The sequence below is a fragment of the Leucoraja erinacea genome, chromosome 13 (assembly GCF_028641065.1).
Source record: "Leucoraja erinacea ecotype New England chromosome 13, Leri_hhj_1, whole genome shotgun sequence".
Lineage (NCBI taxonomy): Eukaryota > Metazoa > Chordata > Chondrichthyes > Rajiformes > Rajidae > Leucoraja > Leucoraja erinaceus.
Window position 1 is genome coordinate 33,693,559 of NC_073389.1, and position 20,633 is coordinate 33,714,191.

Sequence of the window (20,633 nt, forward strand, 5' to 3'; positions counted from 1 at the left end):
GGCTGAAACCCGCAATGCCTTTTTAAGTTAAAAGGGTACTAAAGGGAGGGGGGAGGAGAGGGGGAACAGGGAGGGGAGGAACAGCGAGGGGGGGGGGGGGGGACAGGGAGGGGGATGGGAGAGGTGGAGGAGAGAGAGAGATGGGGGGAGAGAGATTTTTTTTAATCAAAGGACTTGCGAGAGGCGCGACTGGCAGCACATTGGGTTTGCAGCGGGAGGGGGGGAAGAGGTAAGGAGGATGGGGAGAGGATGGGGGAGAAAGAGGGAGAGGGCGGACCTCAACTCGGTGAGCGGGCGGCTCCGACGGGGCCAACCTCGGGTGGCGTGGAGAGCCTCTGCAGCTCTCGCGTGGCGATTCCCCGTGTCCGTGCGATCAACGGAGGAATTTCAGATTTCCCAGAGGGAGTAATGTTCGCATCTGCAGAGCATTTTGAGAACGGGGGGGGGGGGGGGGGACCAGCTGCGGGGGGGCCCGAGCGTACTTGTACTGGGCTTTAATCCACAGCAGCGGAGGTGGTGGCGCCTGGAGGCAGGTGGGCCTCGATTGGTGGGAATGTGGCCATTGTGACGTCAGCAGCTCAAGCTACCATTTATTTTTTTTAAAGTGAGTTTTGTGATCAATTTTATTCAAAATCTGGGGAAATAATCGACCAAGGAGTGGATTTCCGAACTCTGAATCCATACCGAAATGGTAGAGAAGGGGGGAAGGGAAGGGGGGAGAGGGGAGGGGGTAAGTTAGTGTGTGTGATGCCGCATGCCGCCCAGCCCCCCCCCATCTCCCCTGCAACCACACGTTGGGGGAAGAGACCCAACGGGTCTGCACTTGGTCTAGTATTTATTAAAAGTTTGATCTTGTGCTTATGTGTGTGTGTGTGTGTGTGTGTGGTTGTCTTTACATCTTCGCAAAAACACTGCAGTAACAATTACATTTTGGGGGATATAAGGCAGGTGGTGTCCTAGGGAAATGATGAGGGTAGGTGAAGACGAGGGGGAGGGGGAGGGAGTGCTGGGGGGGGGTGGGGAAATGGAGGAGGATAGGGTTAGGAAGAGGGATTAGCATGGAGTTAGAAAACAACTCCATGCTAATGCAAGAGGTAGCCTCTAGTGTTCCTCTGCTGAAATAGGATTAGAAAGGTTCATTAAACTGATGATTGTAGGAAAGTAGATGCACCTGAACCTGTGGTGTGGGTCTTAAGGCTCTCGTACTTCCTTCCCAATGGTAGCAGCGAGAACAGGGCATAGCACAGATGACGGGGATCCCTATTGATGGCTGCTGCCTTCTTGAGACAGCACCTTATGTAGATGCTTGTGATGATAGGAAGGGCTGTGCCTGTGATGTGCATTGGAATTGCCATACCAGGCCATGATGCCACTGATCAGAATACTTTCTACAGTACATTGGTAGAAGTTTATTAAGAGTATTTGGTAACATGCTGAATTTCTTTAAACTTCCAATAATAGAAGCACTGGTATGATTTCTTGGTGACTAGATCTATGTGCTAAGCCCAGGACGCTCGTACTGTAGTTGTATACTTCAACATTGAGTCCAGAATGTGCTGCAATGTGCCCAGAAGGAAGACAGGTGCTGTTTCTCAAGGTTATACTCGACTTTATTATAGTAAAAAATATCAGAGATAAATAAATCAATGGCAGTTTCACGCCATGGGAGTGTATGTGCCTTCTTGAAATCTTGGCTTTTCAAGCTAAATGTCAAGCTAACGTTCCGTTGTCTTGATGCTCCAAACACAAGCAGTACATTTCTTACATTAAGAAATGGGAACAGTTTCTTCTTCTTCAACACAAAATATTTCTTACCACACTGCAGACGCTTCAGATGTTGCAGAAATTTGTCAAAATTACATTTTGATGATAATTTAAGCTGTAGTGTGATCAACGCAGCAAGGAATGCTTTGTCGGCATACTTATCGAGACCATCGGAACATCAAGTTCTAGGATCACACCCTTTGATTTGTAGATACATGAAGGGCATCTTTAATGCTAAACCTCCCAGACCGAGATATACGGAAATCTGGAATATGAGTGATGTACTATCACTACTTAGGGATTGTGATCCCATCTCAAATTTGTCGTTAGACAAAATTACGATGAAAGTAGTCATGTTAATGGCTTTAGTATCAGCTTAAAGAGTACAATCATTACACAAGTTAAGGATAGACAGAATGGGAATGAAAACAGAGGAAATTACATTCTATGTCTATGACCTGCTAAAACAGAGCAGACCAGGAGTCTCGGGGTGTAAATTGATTTTCAGCATATCCTGCAGATCAAAGACTTTGTGTAGTTACATATTTAAAATACTACATTGAGACTACCAAACATCTTAGAGGTGTAGAATCTGGATTATTCATCAGCCATAAAAAGTCACACACAAAAAAAAGTGACAACACAAACAATTTCAAGATGGCTGAAGAAGGTGCTATTGGATGCAGGAATTGATACTGACAAATTTAAATTCTCATTCCACCAGGGTGGCGGCAACATTGGCGGCCAAGGATTTGGACGTTCCAATAGACCATATCCTTTCGGCCGCAGGTTGGGAAAATGAAAGGATGTTGCACAAGTATTATCACAAAGAAATTGCAGACCCTGGTGTATTTGGTGGTACGGTTTTGAATTCAGTATTAAATGTCTCTAGAGATTAAAATGGGACACATAATATTAACATAAAATAAACCATTATTTAATTAAACGAGTATGATGGTTTGCAGGTACTGAAAAATGCTGGAGAAACTCAGCGGGTGCAACAGCATCTATGGAGCGTAGGAGATAGGTAACGTTTCGGGCCGAAACCCTTTTTCAGACTGGTTGATGGTTTTTCACTCATCGAGTCAAGCAAAATGCAGTGATACGCCGGAACCCAATCTACGGCCTGTAATCACAGAAGCTTTAAAATCTTCACGTAGTCACTCACGTGACTCCGAAGTAAAATAGTAAGATTAAACGAGAACTTACCAGTTTGAAGTTTGATCTTTATTGTATGAGGAGTTACGTCGAGGGACTACGTGCCCTCCGCTCCCACCCTAAAAAGATCAAAGGTAAGTTAAGTTTCTATCAAGTAGCTTACTATTATGCTTCAGAGTATATCATCTGTGATTTCACACCGCTGCTTTGAAGTTTGACGCGTGTGCGCCTGGACGGCCTTCTTCACGTAGTCCCTCGACGTAACTCATAAAATAAAGATCAAACTTCAAACTGGTAAGTTCTCGTTTAATCTTACTATTATCCATCTTCGATATTGGCCTAGTGTTCCATTAGCACTCCAAATGACCCATTGGGCATGCACTTCATAACTTTTACATAGGAAATCTGTAACGTAACTCTCTAAATGCCCTCATTACGTAACTTTTTATGAACCAAGGATCATGCTCTCTCTCCCTGACTGTCTGCCTCTTTAATACATTAACCAAAAGCCCCATTAATGCAATAACCAAAAGGATACTGCTTATCCCCAAAGTAACCCTTAACTCGTTGTGTAGGAAAGAACTGCAGATGCTGGAGTAACTCCGCGGGACAGGCAGCGTCTCTGGAGAGAAGGAATCACAGATATCCTCTTTACCTGTCCACAACCCTCCCCAACTTTTTTTCTCTTAGCTCTGACCAAAGATCCTAGAGGAGCAAGATAGACCACTCCTCGAAAAACGCGTAGTATGACGTGTGTGATCGTCGACGCCATTTTTTGAGGCATTTATTGGGCTTCCCCCACACTGTCATGGCGTCCCGATCTAAATTTCATCTCACTGCTCTGCTATCAAGTATTCTAATCGTAAATCTAAACAACCCGATCTGTCATTCTTTAGGTTCCCCAATAAAAAAGAAAGGTGTGAAAATATTTTTATTTTCTAGATATTCTGTCGTGAAAATGTTATTTTCCATCAACGGCCATTGGGAAACTGGATTTGTCGGTACATTGGAAAGTTATTAGACTTATGTTTAATAGTTCTTTACTCACCACAATAATAAAGACAATTTTAACACTTCTGTACGTTTTTGGTTTTATTTTGTAAGGGGTTAGTCTCCACAATATGGCCCGCGGACACATTAGGTCCAGTGACCAGGAGATTGTTCGAGCTGAGATTCAAGTCCGAGAATGGGCGGCTGTTACCCATTATATTCCTCGAACATAGGGACATAGCAAACAACACTCACATACATACAAGACATCACAAGCAAAGATCACAAGCCCGCCGTGAAGAAGGGTGCAATCAAATATCATATAACTCAGCTCTATCATCTTTGGGGTGCAATGGTGGGTCGGGGGGTTCGGTGGTGGCGGCCGCAATCAAAGATACTAGTGGAGCTCTGCTCTATAATCTTTGGTCGTAATGGGACGGCTGCGCGTTATAATGTGCTATCGTTCCACTCTCCCTCTCCCCCTTGTCCCTGTCCCCCTTCTTCCCCCCCTTCTCCCTGTCCCCCCCTTTCCCCTTCTCCCTCCCCCTTCTCCCTCTCCCCCCTTCTCCCTCTCGATCTCTCTCTCCCCTCCTCTCGTTCTCTCGCTCCCCTCTCTTCTCTCGATCTCTCTCTCTCTCTCTCCCCCCCTCTCTTCGCGATCTCCCTCCCTTCCCTCTCTCCCTCCCTTCCATCTCTCCCTCCCTTACCTCTTCGTGAGAGTTGGCAGCTCTGCTATGCCTGGGGTCCAAAAGAGGATAGATAGAAAATACTTAATGGTCTTTGTAAGAAGATTTTAATAAGCTCTTCTACATTTAAGGTAAATTGACATATTAGAGGCAAAACGCATTTTCAATATACAGGTCTCTCCACACAACTGAAAACAATTGCATTTAAGTGATATATCATCCATTGTTCAGGCAAGTAGCACTAGGTTACAATAAACTTCCTACATATTCCAGGAATTCATCTCATAAAAATGGGAGAGGCTTAAATGCATTGTAAAATCATAAATCCATGTTGACTTGGACTAATCCTTTTACTGCTATCCAAATGCCCCATTATTACATCTTTAATAATTGACTCCAGCATCTTTCACACCACCAAAGTCAGGCTAACTGGTCTGTAATTCCCCGTTTTCTCTCTCGCTCCTTTCTTGAAAAGTGGGATAGCATTAGCTATCCTCCAATCCACAGGAACTGATCGTAAATCTATTGATCGTTGGAAAATAATAGAAACATAGAAATTAGGTGCAGGAGTAGGCCATTCGGCCCTTCGAGCCTGCACCGCCATTCAATATGATCATGGCTGATCATCCAACTCAGTATCCCGTATCTGCCTTCTCTCCATACCCTCTGATCCCCTTAGCCACAAGGGCCACATCTAACTACCTCTTAAATATAGCCAATGAACTGGCCTCGACTACCCTCTGCGGCAGAGAGTTCCAGAGATTCACCACTCTTTGTGTGAAAAAGGTTCTTCTCATCTCGGTTTTAAAGGATTCCCCCCTTATCCTTAAGCTGTGACCCCTTGTCCTGGACTTCCCCAACATCGGGAGCAATCTTCCTGCATCTAGTCTGTCCAACCCCTTAAGAATTTTGTAAGTTTCTATAAGATCCCCTCTCAATCTCCTAAATTCTAGAGAGTATAAACCAAGTGTATCTAGTCTTTCTTCTTGAGACAGTCCTGACATCCCAGGAATCAGTCTGGTGAACCTTCTCTGCACTCCCTCTATGGCAATAATGTCCTTCCTCAGATTTGGAGACCAAAACTGTACGCAATACTCCAGGTGTGGTCTCACCAAGACCCTGTACAACTGCAGTAGAACCTCTCTGCTCCTATACTCAAATCCTTTCGCTATGAAAGCTAACATACCATTCGCTTTCTTCACTGCCTGCTGCACCTGCATGCCTACTTTCAATGACTGGTGTACCATGACACCCAGGTCTCGCTGCATCTCCCCTTTTCCTAGTCGGCCGCCATTTAGATAATAGTCTGCTTTCCTGTTTTTTCCACCAAAATGGATAACCTCACATTTATCCACATTATACTGCATCTGCCAAACATTTGCCCACTCACCCAGCCTATCCAAGTCACCTTGCAGTCTCCTAGCATCCTCCTCACAGCTAACACTGCCCCCCAGCTTAGTGTCATCCGCAAACTTGGAGATATTGCCTTCAATTCCCTCATCCAGATCATTAATATATATTGTAAATAGCTGGGGTCCCAGCACTGAGCCTTGCGGTACCCCACTAGTCACTGCCTGCCTAATGAAGAACTCAACCATATTATGGTCACTCTTGCCCAAGGGGGCACGTACAACAAGATTGCTAACTAACCCTTCCTCATTACTCAATACCCAGTCTAAAATAGCCTGCTCTCTCGTTTGGTTCCTCTACATGTTAATCATATGTATAAATATATATGTATGTGTATATATATGCATGTATGTGTGTATATGCATGTATATGTATATGTGTGTATATATGTATGTATATATATGTTTATATGTGTGTATGTATGCATATAAATGTATCCATATGTATGTGTGTATTTGTATGTGTGCATATGTATGTGTATACATATGTATGTATGTATGTATATATATGTATGTGTATATATATATGTGTGTATAAATATATATATGCATATATATATTATTACTATATAATTATATATATAATTGCCTTTATGGTTTATGTATATCATCTTACAAGACAAATAAATTAATAGTGATTATTTAAATCAAAGTTGCTTCTGATCCATGAGAATAAACTTAACTATCTCTAACTTGCCTCTCACACACAGACACACATTCATATAAATATATATAATATGTATACGTTAAATTTAATTTTGTGCAGTGTGTGTTAAAGCAATACAATGCAAGGGAAACTACGCAAAGGAGGGGGCTGTTCCCGCTACAAGGTACTCGAGGATCTTTGCTTTGGATCAAAGATTATAGCGGAGCTCTATAATCTTTGCTTTGGATCACAGCGGGTGGCATACCGGAAGTCGCGTGTCGCATTGAAAAATGGCGGCCATGACGTTCCGTCACGTACTACACGTCAGCCCATTGTATTTCGAAGGAGTGGTCTATCTTGTCCCTCTAGGATCTTTGGCTCTGACTAAGGATCACAAAGTTGAAATGTTCTTTGGTTCTTTTTTCACAGATTCGCCATGATCAGCTAAGCGTTTCCAGTGTTTTTATAAAATTTCAGAATTGCAGTATCTGCGGGGTTTTTTTTAAATAATTTATTTTGCCGGTCTTATGTTAACATATGTGCCGCCAAGCTGTTAATCAGTGCATAAATATACCTTTCACCTAGCAACGGAAGTTTGGCACAATTGTCCAGTGTAACAAATGTTACATTTGTGTAAACCAGCATCTGCAGTTCCTTGTTTCGTCAAGTGGAGAAAAATGCTCGCTAATCGCGAACAGATTGCTATGAAGTTAATTATTAATTGAATATCAGGTCGAAGTCTCAATTCTTCTGATTGTATGATATATCATTTTATTCTACCACCTTATTTAGAGGACAACTGTTGGTTAATAAAATGAGTTATTTTAATTTCCAAAATAAACTTTATTCAGAATTTAAAAATGTATACAAAACAAGAACAGCGCAGAACTCTTCCGATATTCTCAGTGTCTATACATTAATTGCGTAAATGGGAAAAAAAAAGCAGCAGTCAAAGAGTACGAGTTTGTTGCGCGTTGGGTTTTTAAGGTTAAACGTGCGTAAAGAATGCGAATAGCAAGAGGAAATGACAACATGCAAATGATCAGCCAAATATTTCACTTTCCACCGCCTCGTTACACTATTTTGTTCGTCTGTCAACAATGTGAGATCATCAACGTCGAATTGCGTCTGCTCTTTTTCCGTTCCGAGGCCTTATTCGTATGATAGCGAAACTGACCAGCGAAACCCCGAGACGGCGAGTAGGTGTGGTCGTTTCTACAGCCTCATCCGGCACAGAAACCCCGCACAACGGAGCAGCAGTACTTTCGGTAGCCATCGAAGCAAATTATTTGTTGGCAGGAGGTTCAGCCGGTGTGAGTGTCGTTCGGGATCTACCAGCTGAGTCAATATGGGCAAATGTGGACTGTGTTTGAAGGAAGCGGAAACCCATATAACGGGGAAACTCTTCGCCAACGGCAGCATCGCCGTGCATCAGAACTGCTTAGTAAGTAGAGAACACTGCGGCGAGTTCCAAATCCCGTGGGCGCTTTGGGATGTGTGATGTTCCGACTGAAATAACAATTTGTCCCCACTGCATTTTACCCCCTAAGGAGACATTTCTTGTATACTTCTATGATTTCCAACGTTTTCTTTTTCATTCACTTTCAACTCTGTAGAAGATGATATTTGTAAGAGGTCCCGACCCGAAACATCGCGAGTCCATTCCCTGTACCGATGTTGCCTAAAACCCCGAGTTCCTTCAGTGTTTTGTGTTTTGTTCATGGTGTATGTAAGATCGGATCACAAATGTTTATGTAATACAGCACGGAACAGACCCTCCGACACCTAGTCCATGCCGACCAAGATGCCCATCCAAGCTCGTCCCATTTGCCGTGTTGACCTATATCCCCGGAAAACTTTCCTCCCCATGCATCTGTCCAAATAACTTTTAAATGTTCTTATTTGTTTTGCCTCGCCCTCTTCTGGCAGCTTTGGTAATAACCTCGCTGGCCTGGATAGAGTGAATGTGGAGCGGATGTTTCCATTAACGGGGCTGCCAACATTGGGTGAGAGTTGAGAATGAGAAATTGCGAGGGAGCGCAGCGACCAAGCCCGAGGGAGAGTAGCGACCAGAGGGAGAGGGCGTGGGAGGGGGGTGTCCCCCCTCCTATGGTAGGGAGCTTTTGCATTTTCAGCTTGAAATTGTGCATTCCGTGTACTGTAGGTGTAGACTGTAGTGAGTATTTTAACTTACACTTGAATGCAACATTTATGCTTTAAATTGAATTAGGTATAAATAAGGTTAGGCTAAATTACATTCCTAATTACATTCCACAGTAGAGCCAGGCTCTGATCAACAGGTCCAACCTGTGTAGATTTGAAAGTAGTAGAAAGCTGACATCCAACTTCATAGTGCACTGAAGGTGGCAGCACAAGTAGATAAGGTGGTAACGAAGGCGTATGGTATACTTGCATTCATTGCCAGGGGCATTGAGGATAATGGTCAGGAAGTCATAATGCATCTCTACATGACTTTGGTCAGACCGCATTTGGAGTATTCCATGCAGTTCTGGTCGCCCCTTTACAGAAAAGAGGCGTGGGTGCAGAGGAGCTATGCCAGAATGCAGCCTGGATTAGAGGGTTTGAACTACACTTACAGCGTACTCAAATTATCAACACTTACAGCGTACTCAAATTTTTCATTGTATTCATGGTTGTTGGCTCTCCTCTGGCAGTTAAAACAGAATTAAATGTAAAATGAACAAACTCAGACTGCAAACAACTGGCATGAAGAGATCGTACAATTACAAGGAATTTGGCCTACTACCATTAGAAGCCACATTGTTTCCAAAAGTGTATTTCTAACACACTCGAGTCACATGTAGAGTTAGACAGTACAACTGCGTTTGAGATGACTGTCAATTAGCCATCTACCCAAACTCCAGCTTTCTTCCTGTATACCGATCACAAAGGGATTTAAAGCGATTTGTTTATTTTTCTTGCTTCCAATTCCCCCCCCCCCCCCCAACACACAATCAGTTTGAAGAAGGGTCCCAACCCAAAACGTCACATATCCATTTTCTCCAAAGATGCTGTCTGACCCGCTGTTACTCCAGCATTTTGTGTCTATTTTTGGAATAAACCAGCATCTGCAGTTCCTTTGTACATACTTGATCGGGTAGATGTTGTCCAGAATATGGGGACAGGGCTGGAATATAAGGGACCAGTCATTAGAGAAATGCCTTCGGCCCACCAAGTCCACACCGACCAGCAATCTACCATACACCAGTTTTATCCTACACACCAGGGACAATTTACAGAAGACAATTAACCTACCGACCTGCACTTCTTTCGGATGTGGGAGAAACTGGAATATCCGGAGAAAACCCATGTGGTCATAGGGAGAACGTATAAATTCTGTACAGACAGCACTCGTAGTCAGGATCAAATCTGTGGTGCTGTAAGGCAGCAACTCTTCCGCAGCTCCACCGTACCATCCCATTAAATTATTTTTACTGTAATATATTTATTATGGTGTCACGTCAATAAAGATGAACACATGATTCTGATTTCTGCCCTTAGTTGGATAACACACATCTCCAGTCATTGTGTTTTACATCTATATGGCTGGCCTTCAACCTCTTTAGGCTGAAGGTCTCAACCCAAAATATCACCATCTCCAGAGATGCTGCCTGTGCCGCTGAGTTATTCCAGATTTTTGTGTCTATCTTCAGTTTAAACCAGCATCTGCAGTTCCTTCCTACACTCTTTGTTAAGTGAAACGGGTCCTATTCTCATAATATTATTCACCTCAACTAAATATTTTCTTCAACTGTTGTTGCAAAGAATACAATCCCAGTTATCAAATCTCTCTTCAAGGTGAAAAAAAAAAATTCCAGCCCTGCCAACATCTTCACAAATGGCCCTTGGATCCTCTCCAGTCTCCAGGGGAATTGCACCCTTTCTACAATGTGTCATAATCTTACAGAATGGAAACGTGCCCTTTTATCCCAACTTGCCCATGCAGATCAAGATGCCCCATCTAAACTAGTCCCATTTATCCGCATTTGGCCCATATCCCTTTAAACCTTTCCTGTCCACGTACGTGTCCAAATGTCTCTTAAATGCTGTAATTTTTTCTGCCTACTTCCCCTGGCAGCTCGTTCCACACACCCACCATCCTCTGAGTGAAAATGTTGTCCCTCAGGTTCCTATTAATTTGTTCCTCTCTCACTTTAAACCAATACCCTCTAGTTCTTGAATCACATATCCCGGGATAAAGACTATGCATTCACCTTATATATTCCCCTCGTAGTTTTTACTCACCTCTAAAACAATTTTTACTTTATTTTAATTTTCCAGCACCTGCAGATTTTGGTTCCATGAATGTCAAATGGAATCATTAGTACAGTACTGCAGTTACATAGCCATTTTAAATAGTGTGCAATGAGCTTAAGCCAATCAAATTGCTCGTTCTTTACGGGAAACCCGCCAACAGAAAACTATTCTCATTGGTGAGGATGGAGGAGATCTGGAAGTATTTGGCGAATTGAATTTTTCGTGATTTTCTTTATTTTTAATCTTTATTTATTTAATTTTTTTGAGCGTGAGAAATGCTGTGATCAGCGTGAGAATTGTGTGAAATGCGTGATTCGCTTGTTCAATGCGTGAAATTTGGCATCCCTGCCACTAGTGAAAGTGTCTAGTACCGGAGGCTATAGCCCCAGAATAAATGGACGTACCTTTTAGAAACACATTTTTTTAGTCGGAGGCTGGTCAATCTGTAGAATTCATTGCCACATCTGTAGAATTCATTGCTGTGGAGGCCAAGTCAATGAATATTTTTACGGTGGAGATTGACAGATTTTTGATTAGTAAGCGGGGAGGGTGGGGGGGGGGGGGGGTATGGGGGCAAGGCAGAAAAATGGGGTTGAGAGGGAAAGATAGATCAGCCATGATTTAATACTGGAGTAGACATGATGGGCCAAATGGCCTTATTCTACTCCTTGAACTTATGAATTGGCCGCCGCATAATTCTAATGTGGGATTCCTCCTGCTGTCAGCCTGAGTTGGGTGGATACTTTGTGAATCTCAGATTTTGCCTGTGATGCCCAAGGCAATTTTCATCGTTGGGTGGAGCATTAGTACAAATGTTCTCGATTGAGGTGGGGTTAGTGCGGAAGAGGAACACCTGTATAGGTAAGCTTTAAAGAAACACAAAGTACTGGAGGAACTCAGCAGCCAGGCAGCATCTCTGCAAGACATGGACAGGCATTGTTTTGGGTCAGAATTCTTCACACTCCAGGTGAATTAAATGTTGATGGAACTAACTTTGCTTCCAAGCACCTCTCCCCACCCCTTTCCTTACATTATCAAACCCCATCCCACACTTCCTAAAGGTGTCCATGTTAGATTAAATTAGATTAGATTCCTTTATTTGTCATTCTGATCGTTCGGTCTGAACGAAATTTTGTTGCCTGCAGTCATACATATAATAATAAATAATAAAACACACAATAAACACAAATTAACATCCACCACAGTTGGTTCACCAGGCACCTCCTCACTGTGATGGAGGCAAAAGTCTTAAAGTCACTGCCTCTTCCCTCCTTATTCTCCCTCTGAGCTGAGGCGATCCAGATCCAGGCCTCCGATGTTGTTACCCCACCGGGCGATGGCAAGTCAGTCCCGCGGCTCAACCGAGCTCCGCGAACGGGCCTGTTCAAGCTCCGCAGCCCGGGGTGGTCGAAGCTGCCGAAGATGCCACCCTCCAGTCCAGCCGACGCAGCTGTTGCCGCGGTAGCTCCGTAAAAACAGGTCGCCAACCTGTGACCTGCGAGCTCCCGATGGTGTCGTCCACTGGCCTGCGGCCGAGCCCCGGATTCAGGTCGCAGCCGCCGGAACGCCGCCTCTGCCCCGAAGCCGGGTCGCTGCCACCGGAGCACTGCCTCAGCCCCGAGTCGTGCTGCCTCAGCCACCAGAGCGCCGCCACAGCTCCGGATTCGGCCAGTTGGTGAATCCTGGCTGGCTCTGGCTCCGAAACCTCGAGGTTCGGTCGCAGTTGGAGTCTGCCAGCTCCGCCTTTAGGCCTCAGCGCAGACTGAGGCAGAGAAGGGGGGATACGACAGAAAGAGTCGAATTCCCCCGAGGAAGAGACAGGAAAACATGTTTCATCCCCCCCCCCCCCCACACACAACACAACCTAATAAACTAAAATTTATCTAAAACCAGACAAAAAAAAACACCAAAAAAATTAAAGACAGACGGACTGCAGGCGAGCCGCAGCTGTTCAACAGCGCCACCATGTCCGGACCATGTCGGTCATTTTTGAGACGCATCAAATGGATGATGGTGGTTGTGGTCTGGTCCACATTGTGTATGCTATTGGTGGATTATTCTTGCTTCAGGTACACCATTGCCATTCTGTTCACCTGACTGGCCTGTCAGCCTTCTGCTACTTTCAAATCTACACTCCCCATTCCATACTCGAGTACCCACATTTTCATTCATGAGTTTGCAATGATTCCCAAGTGCTAATGTTTGCTCCCAGATTCATAAAGAGAATGTGCAAATTCCACACAAGTCAGGAGCAAACTCAGGTCCCAGGGGCTTTGGGGAGCCACACCATCATGCCACACACCTACTAAATTCCCACTGATTGAGTAGTGGCATATTATCTTTACCGTTATTCATCCATTCACTCCTTTTACATTACTTCTGCTGTGTGCTCTACCTCTGGAAGAACATGTCTTATGTAGATACCAAACTCGTTATTGGAACCTGACAAGAACCAGAGGATCTTCTGTCTCTTTCAATTACCACGTATCTTCTGTAATGAGATAAATTGTCTTCAATAATGTGTTTTTTTGATAGTTTTAATCTCTGTCATGTTCGTTTTCATACAATCATCAAATTTTGAATTGCCTAGGAAATTTCTAGTCGAACATTAAAGGAAAAATGTAGACTTCGCTTCAAGAGACTTTATTTCATGATATCATGGAGAGATGGCGACAGTTATCTGCCCACCAGTTCTCTGATTTTTCAGTGGAATTGGCCGACAGTTATACAATGCAGTAAACTACTTTTTTTGTTAGATACAAATATACGAAAATATAATTCATTCTTCGCTATATGTTTTCTTGTTATTACTATCTACTACGTGGGTATTAATTATTTCATTAGTCATAAATATACTTTTTGTTTATGTTAATCTTATTCAACAATGGATGGTTAATACAAGTCAAACATAATAGAAGGGCAGGTACACAAAAAGGCTGGAGAAACTCAGCGGGTGCAGCAGCATCTATGGAGCGAAGGAAATAGGCAACGTTTCGGGCTGAAACCCTTCTTCAGACTGATCAGGGGCGGGGGCGGACGGGGACAAGAAAGGAAAAAGGAGGAGGAGCCCGAAGGCATAATAGAAGGGCATCTTGACATTATTCTATCTCATCTTTCAAGCAGACCGTGCCACTGCACTCTACCCGAGCCAATCATTAGCCCCCATTGTCTGCAACGTTTCTGCGCTACTAGCGGCAGGGGGTGCGGGTGGTCTACCCAACTATTGCTGTTGTGTTTTGTTCACCAACGCCACGCATTCCCAGACAATAAACACATTTTAAATAACGTGTTTTAAACCTGTTTTGCTCTGCAGCTGGTCAACAAGATATGCCAAATAAATGCCACATCCACACACCATTTCGTTACATTATTTAATTCCAACCATAATTAATAATCTGGAGATTTTAAATTTTCTTCTACAAGAATCATGGAATTGTTATGGCACAGTAAGTGCTTTGGCCCTGTGAGTCTGTCAGATGTGGAAGAAGAATCAATCCCATTCTTCCTCTCATTCCTCGGGGTTTACGGATCTTTACAATCAGTAAAGCGGAAGGGATTGTTGGATTCTGGGACTGTTTCAGGCAGATGGTCAGAGGGAGCAGGAAGTCCCTGAAGCAGTGGTGAAGGAAATTCTGTGAGTGTGTCGCAATCTTTTTAATAAGATTCACTTGGAGGAAGATGGATTCCTTGGACTTTATTAGTAATCCACACTAGTTTAAGATGTATAGGACCTGAAATGTCAGGGTCTGAAACTAACAATAGCATGCCATTTAACATTTTCTAGATGCATAAGAACTGGCATAAATGCCCAGCGACCTCCCTATACCAACACATCATGTTACTGGAGAACTGAGCAACAATTTTGGACCATGGCCTTCTGTTTTGACCTGAAAATTACCCTCCATGTACAAACATTCAGGCATCCCTGACTTGCAAAACCCAAGATACACTTATAATCGTTGTGTTCCTTTTCAGCTTTTCTCTTCAAATCTTGTCAATCAAAACTCTCAAGATTTTGATGATTTTGGTGGATTTCTTCTCGAAGATATAAAACGGGAAATTAGAAGAGGAAGCAAGTTGGTAAGATTTCAGTAAATTCAGTAAATTATACATAGACTGATCAATGTAACTAATACCTAGAAACTCAAAATATGTCAGTGCACATGTGTTATATTTCAAGGCAAGATTTACTGTAATATCTATAATCTGCTCATTCAAACCTGAAAATAATTACCATGAGTAAAGAAGATCTTTATATTAATGGGAATACAATCATTTACAAAATTGCACAATCTCTTCCTTCTTTGAAAGGTTACCAGTGAAAAGGATAAACTCTGGTTGGTTTAGTTTATTGTCATGTGTACCGAGGTATAGCAAAAAGCTTTGCGTGCTAATCAGTCAGCAGGAAGGCAATACATGAGTACAATCCAGCCATCTACAATGTACAGAGACATGATAAACGGAATAACGTTTGGTGCAAGGTAAAGTCCAATTAAAGTTAGTGCAAAGTTCTCCAATTAGATACATAGTAGCTCAGGACCATGCTCTAGTTGGAACCTTTCTCTTTAGGAATCGTATAGATAAAGTCAGCTTGTGGCTGTGGGGAAATTGAAACATTGAGAAGCCAGATTGTTATTGAAGCAGTGGTGTAGAAGCAGTGATGCTGGCCAGTTTGAGGTTTAGTGTAAAGGTTCAAGTGAATTTTGAGAATTTCTCACATTTTGTGCTCTTTGTTTTTTTATATATTAATGGTATTACCTAACTGTGTCAGTTAGCAATTCTTTACCATTTAACATTTTCTGAAGGGAAAGAAAACCTGATGATTACACCTTCATTTTAGGTGATCAACACATTGTTGTCCATTCTCAGTTTTTGATTCAATCTGTGACTGTTGCTCTTATCACTCTTTCAAGGTTAGTTTAGTTTAGAGATACAGCATGGAAACAGGCCCCTCAGCCCACCGAGCCTGTGATGACCATTGATCTCCCATTCATATTATTTCTATGTAATTCCACTTTCTCATTCATTCCGTACACATTAGAGGCATTTTGCAGAGGTAATTAAACCTACGAACCTGCATATATTTGAGTTGTGGGAGCACTGGAAAAGAATGGGAGCCAACAATCAAAGATCCCGGAAAGAAAGGAAAAGAATAGCACTCCAGCTAAACTCCAATTTCCTCGGCACCCTTGCGACTTCAAACTAGCAGATTTTGTAGATTATTGCATGTTACTAGTATTACGACAATGTAAATTGATTTTATTTTTCCCAAAACGTTACACAGTATCACATTAAATTTCCCTGTGAAGCTGGTGAGTTTGCAGGGAGTGAGAAATTGAGCTTCAGTTAGTTTAAAGGGAGTGTGGGAAAGAGAGCGCAGTAAGGTTCAGCTTGTAGAGCTGAAACATGCAATCACTCCAGAACCCAAGGATGTGAATCTGTGCATAGTAGGTCTCTAAATAATGACGGCTTAGTCTGCTAATGAATTAACTAGTTGCCCAACCATTAGGTTTTCCAAAAAAAAGGATGCCATATAATTGGAGTTTTATTACATTTTGCACCTTAACATATCCAAAGTACTTTATCTGGCGACAATTTGTATTTTTTAATTTAATTTAGTTTAAAGATACAGTGTGGAAACAAGTCCTTCGGCCCACCGAGTCGACGCCGACCAGTGATCCCCACACACTAACACCATCAAGTTCAAGTTACATTTATCCTACACATACTAGGGACAACTTATAATTTTACCAAGTCAATTACCTGCAGTACGTCTTTTTTTGGGAGTTTGGCAGGGAACTGGAGCTCCTGGAGAAAACCCACGCAAGTCACGGGGAGAACGTACTATATCTATACAGACAGCACTCGTAATCAGGATCAAACCCGGGTCTCTAGCGCTGAAAGGCAGCAACTCTACTACTGCGCCACTGTGCCGCCATTTTTGCCGACATCATTAATGCAGACTCGTATCAAGTTTACACACTCTTTGAGGAACTTACTGTTCAGATTCCATATTACTCCTGTTTACTATTTTGTTGTGTTTCATTGGTCGCTTGGCTCTTTGCTCATATGTAAATAAAATCTTGTTCTTTCTTGTTCTTTGTCCAATCAGTTTCCAATGAATCTCTGTTCTTGTTTCAGAATTGCTCGTTTTGTAGAAAGAAAGGTGCAACTGTTGGGTGCGAAGTGAAAACCTGCAAAAAGTCCTTTCACTATCCATGTGCCAATGATGCCGAAGCAAAAATAATTGAAAATAACGTCAAGGGCATTTATAGGTTGCTATTTTATTTTGAAAAATCTTATCATGTATAGGACCAGATATTAGTTTATAGTCGATCCTGGAACTAGTGTGGTTACAAGCTTTTAAATAGCAGCCACATGGACAATTTATTTTCTAAATTTCTATACCATCATTGTTCAGTTATTTTACTCAATGACATATTGAGATTGCTAATTTTGCATCAATACCCAGTACACATAAACATATTACAAAAATGGAGAACAAATTATCTCCTAATCATGCAAAACTCTGCCCAGAATTTCTTTAATAGAACGTTTGGAATGGAATGAGGCTGACATTCTGCTGCATTTAAGGTTCGGATTCTATTCCTGTGTCAGATGCCAGCTTCAGTTTGGTGTTGGATCCAAAGCCCTATAAATTTCAATGGGGAATAAGAACTTTATTTCATTTTTGTTGGATGTTTCAATTGTTTACGTGCTTTTCAGCATTTTTATCTGATTTTACTGCCTTTTATTTTGTTAATTTGATAATCATTTACTTAAATACTGCCTCCCTAGACTATGAATGACCTTGCTATTCTTCACTTTGAATCTTCCTCTTTGCATTATCTATGGTACTTGAGTTTGACCTAATTATATTTATGTATGTCCTTGATCTAATTAGTTAGCATGCAAAACCAAGGTTTTCATCATGACAATAATAAACCAAAACCTAAGCCTGGTTGAGGGAGCTGTTGTCTCCTGCTTCACGAGCCAAGGTGTGAATGTGCCCCCTTAGTGGCCCAATCACCCACAGGCTTGATTTTTGATTAGATTATTCATACAAGAAGAAGTGATTGATAGCTTTGTTTTTAAAATATAAATGTAGTATAAAAGTTTGGAAACTTTCTATGCAGATAATAGTTGCAGACTGGAATGCAAGTTGCCATTATTTTGGTTTTCATTCTATCTCATTTACACTCGCTCTCCCTGTTTCTCTTCCCCTCCCCCACAACCATCATTTCTTTTTTCCAGTTCTCTTTCTCTGCACCTCCCTCTTACATACAAACACTCAATGCCTTTTATCAAGTCATGGAGTGATACAGTGTGGAAACAGGCCCTTCGGCCCAACTTGCCCACATAGGCCAACATGTCCCAGCTACACTAGTCCTGCTTTAACCCCTTAAATTCTAATCATATCACTGCCTCAAACCTATCCTAACTATCTTTCTCCTGTGGTACTACCACTCCACTGGCTGAGTCTTCCCTGATAATTACCATTAAAATTACCTATAATTCACCCTCCAAATCCCCAGCCCAAAGCAAACACCAATGGCCTCACAAACTGCTACTGCAGCATTACAAATGTGGCAGTCTTGTAGGAGGAAGGTTGACTAATGTTGCAACATGATACAGATCAGATGGAAAGTTTGTGGAGTGTTGGTAAATGGAATTTAATCCTGACAATATGAGGATGTATTTTGGGAATCCCTCGTAGTAGAACATATAGGGTAAATGCAGGGCAATAGGGAATGGTGGAGAACGGAGGGAGCTTGGAGTTCAAGTCCACATTTCCCTGAAAGCTGTAACACAAGATAGGATGGTGAAGGAGGTCTCCATGCTTCCCGTAATAGGTTGGGGCATAAAATAGAAAAGTTGGGAAGTTGCAACTTGACAAAACAGTGGCTCGACTGCACTTGGATCACTATGATAGCCACACTACGGGATGATGTAGCATGATCATATGGGATGATGTGGATGTGCTAGAAAGAGTGCAGAAGAGATTCACCAAAATGTTATTTGGATTTGAGGACTTTAGTTGTGGAGAAAGATTGGATTGACTGGATTTGTTTTCTCTGGAGTGAGGATTGATCTGCTAGATATACATAAGTTTATGTGAGGCGTAAATGGGGTAAATAGTCAAATCCCTGCCACCCCTCCCCTTCTCCCCCAAGGTAGAGGTAACCAAAAAAGGGCATGGGTTTTAAAAGGGATTTGAGGGGAAGTATTTTTACATAGTGAATGGTTGATTTGGAACTCGCTGCCATAGGAGGTGATGGAATCAAATACAATCACAACATTTAAGACTATGAGATAGTACGTGAACAGGCAAGGTATAGGAAGGCTTAATGCAGGCAAATGGGATTACTCCAGATGGGCAAAATGATTGGTGTGGACATGGTGGGCCAAAGGGCCTGTACTGACTGTGCTGTACTACTCCATGGCAACAGGGCACTAGCACTATAGGTTAATTTCTCCAAGTCATACCTCTTTCAAGGCCAGTTCCCCTTTACAAATGCAGGATTGGCAAATTTAACATAATGATCCTGGTATTTTGAAAACTTTATTGTTGAATTAACTAGTCACAACTGTTAAATATTTGTCTGAACTAAAATCCCTTTGTTTACCCAAGGCAATGCAATTCTGTCTGCTCTCCTAATACTGCACATTTGTTAGACTGCCTGCAGTACCAGAGTAATACAAGTTCAGGTGATGCGGGGAACCATCTTAAGGTTGAAGGGTTAGTTTTAACCTTCTGTCAACTGTTGTAGTTTTTGCTTAATTATGGTTGCAGCAGCCAAGGGCCTGGTGTCAAGTGTCCCTCACCATTTAGACCCAAGATGTAGATGGGAAGGTTTATTTGTCCAGTTATATTCAGCATTCTCCCATAAGATTGAAACTAATATTGGTATTTATTAACCTTCTTACTTAAAAAAAAATGTATCATAGCTTTTCATGTGGCAACTCCTTAAAAGAAGAACTTTCCTGAGATTGTATGAATACTCAGACATTTAAATTTTACCTGACCCAAGTTCTAGGCTGTGGTAATCAATCTCTCTTTCCCACCAATTTGTATAGCACTGCATCACCATTATCCTGGTAAAACCTCAGCAAATGCCATTATTTCCCATTGCAGAATTCCACAATATGAAACTCTGCTGTGCAAAGACTTTATTATCTTTCCATTCTGTGCCAGCCACGACCAGGAAAATCAGATTTTCAGATAAATCAGCATTACGCAATCGCCTTTCCTTTTCTGCCTTAATCTTTTCTCTAATTCTCTTTTGTAAAGCTTAAAGATCTGGCTTGGAATGCTGTCCCTTCTCCTGCGCCGTAAAGATTTGCTTCAACTAATGACGTACCTCACAGACAACTTGTCTGAATTTGGGACAAGCCAAGGGTTCATATTGATCCAGTACATTGGTCATGTGTCCTAAGTCCATGCTGATAAAGTTCTTTGCTAACCATGTGTGAAAAAATTTGAGAGATAATATTCGGTCATTCTGTAATCCTGTGATCTGATTACTTTCTTGTTTATTTTCACTATGATTCATGTTGCACATTCATTGTCTTTGTTTTTCCTTTAGAGTTTATTGCAAATTCCATAAAAGAGATGGAAACCCAACTCCAAGTAAAACAGCCTCCAGTAAGTCGACGTGTTAAATATTTGCTTTATTTTTCAGTCACTGTGAAGATGGTAGA

General features: G+C 42.2%; 1 protein-coding gene across 1 annotated transcript in view; it reads left to right on the forward strand.

Moving 5' to 3' along the window:
* The first annotated feature begins 7,704 nt into the window (after positions 1-7,704).
* The window catches only part of phf11 (PHD finger protein 11), a 36,175-nt gene continuing 23,246 nt past the window's right edge, over positions 7,705-20,633 (forward strand). Inside the window, exons 1-4 of the mRNA XM_055644866.1 lie at positions 7,705-8,097; positions 14,907-15,011; positions 17,073-17,206; positions 20,519-20,577. Of these exons, the coding sequence (XP_055500841.1) occupies positions 8,002-8,097; positions 14,907-15,011; positions 17,073-17,206; positions 20,519-20,577 (394 nt within the window). The 5' untranslated portion in view covers positions 7,705-8,001. The remainder of the gene's footprint in view (positions 8,098-14,906; positions 15,012-17,072; positions 17,207-20,518; positions 20,578-20,633) is intronic.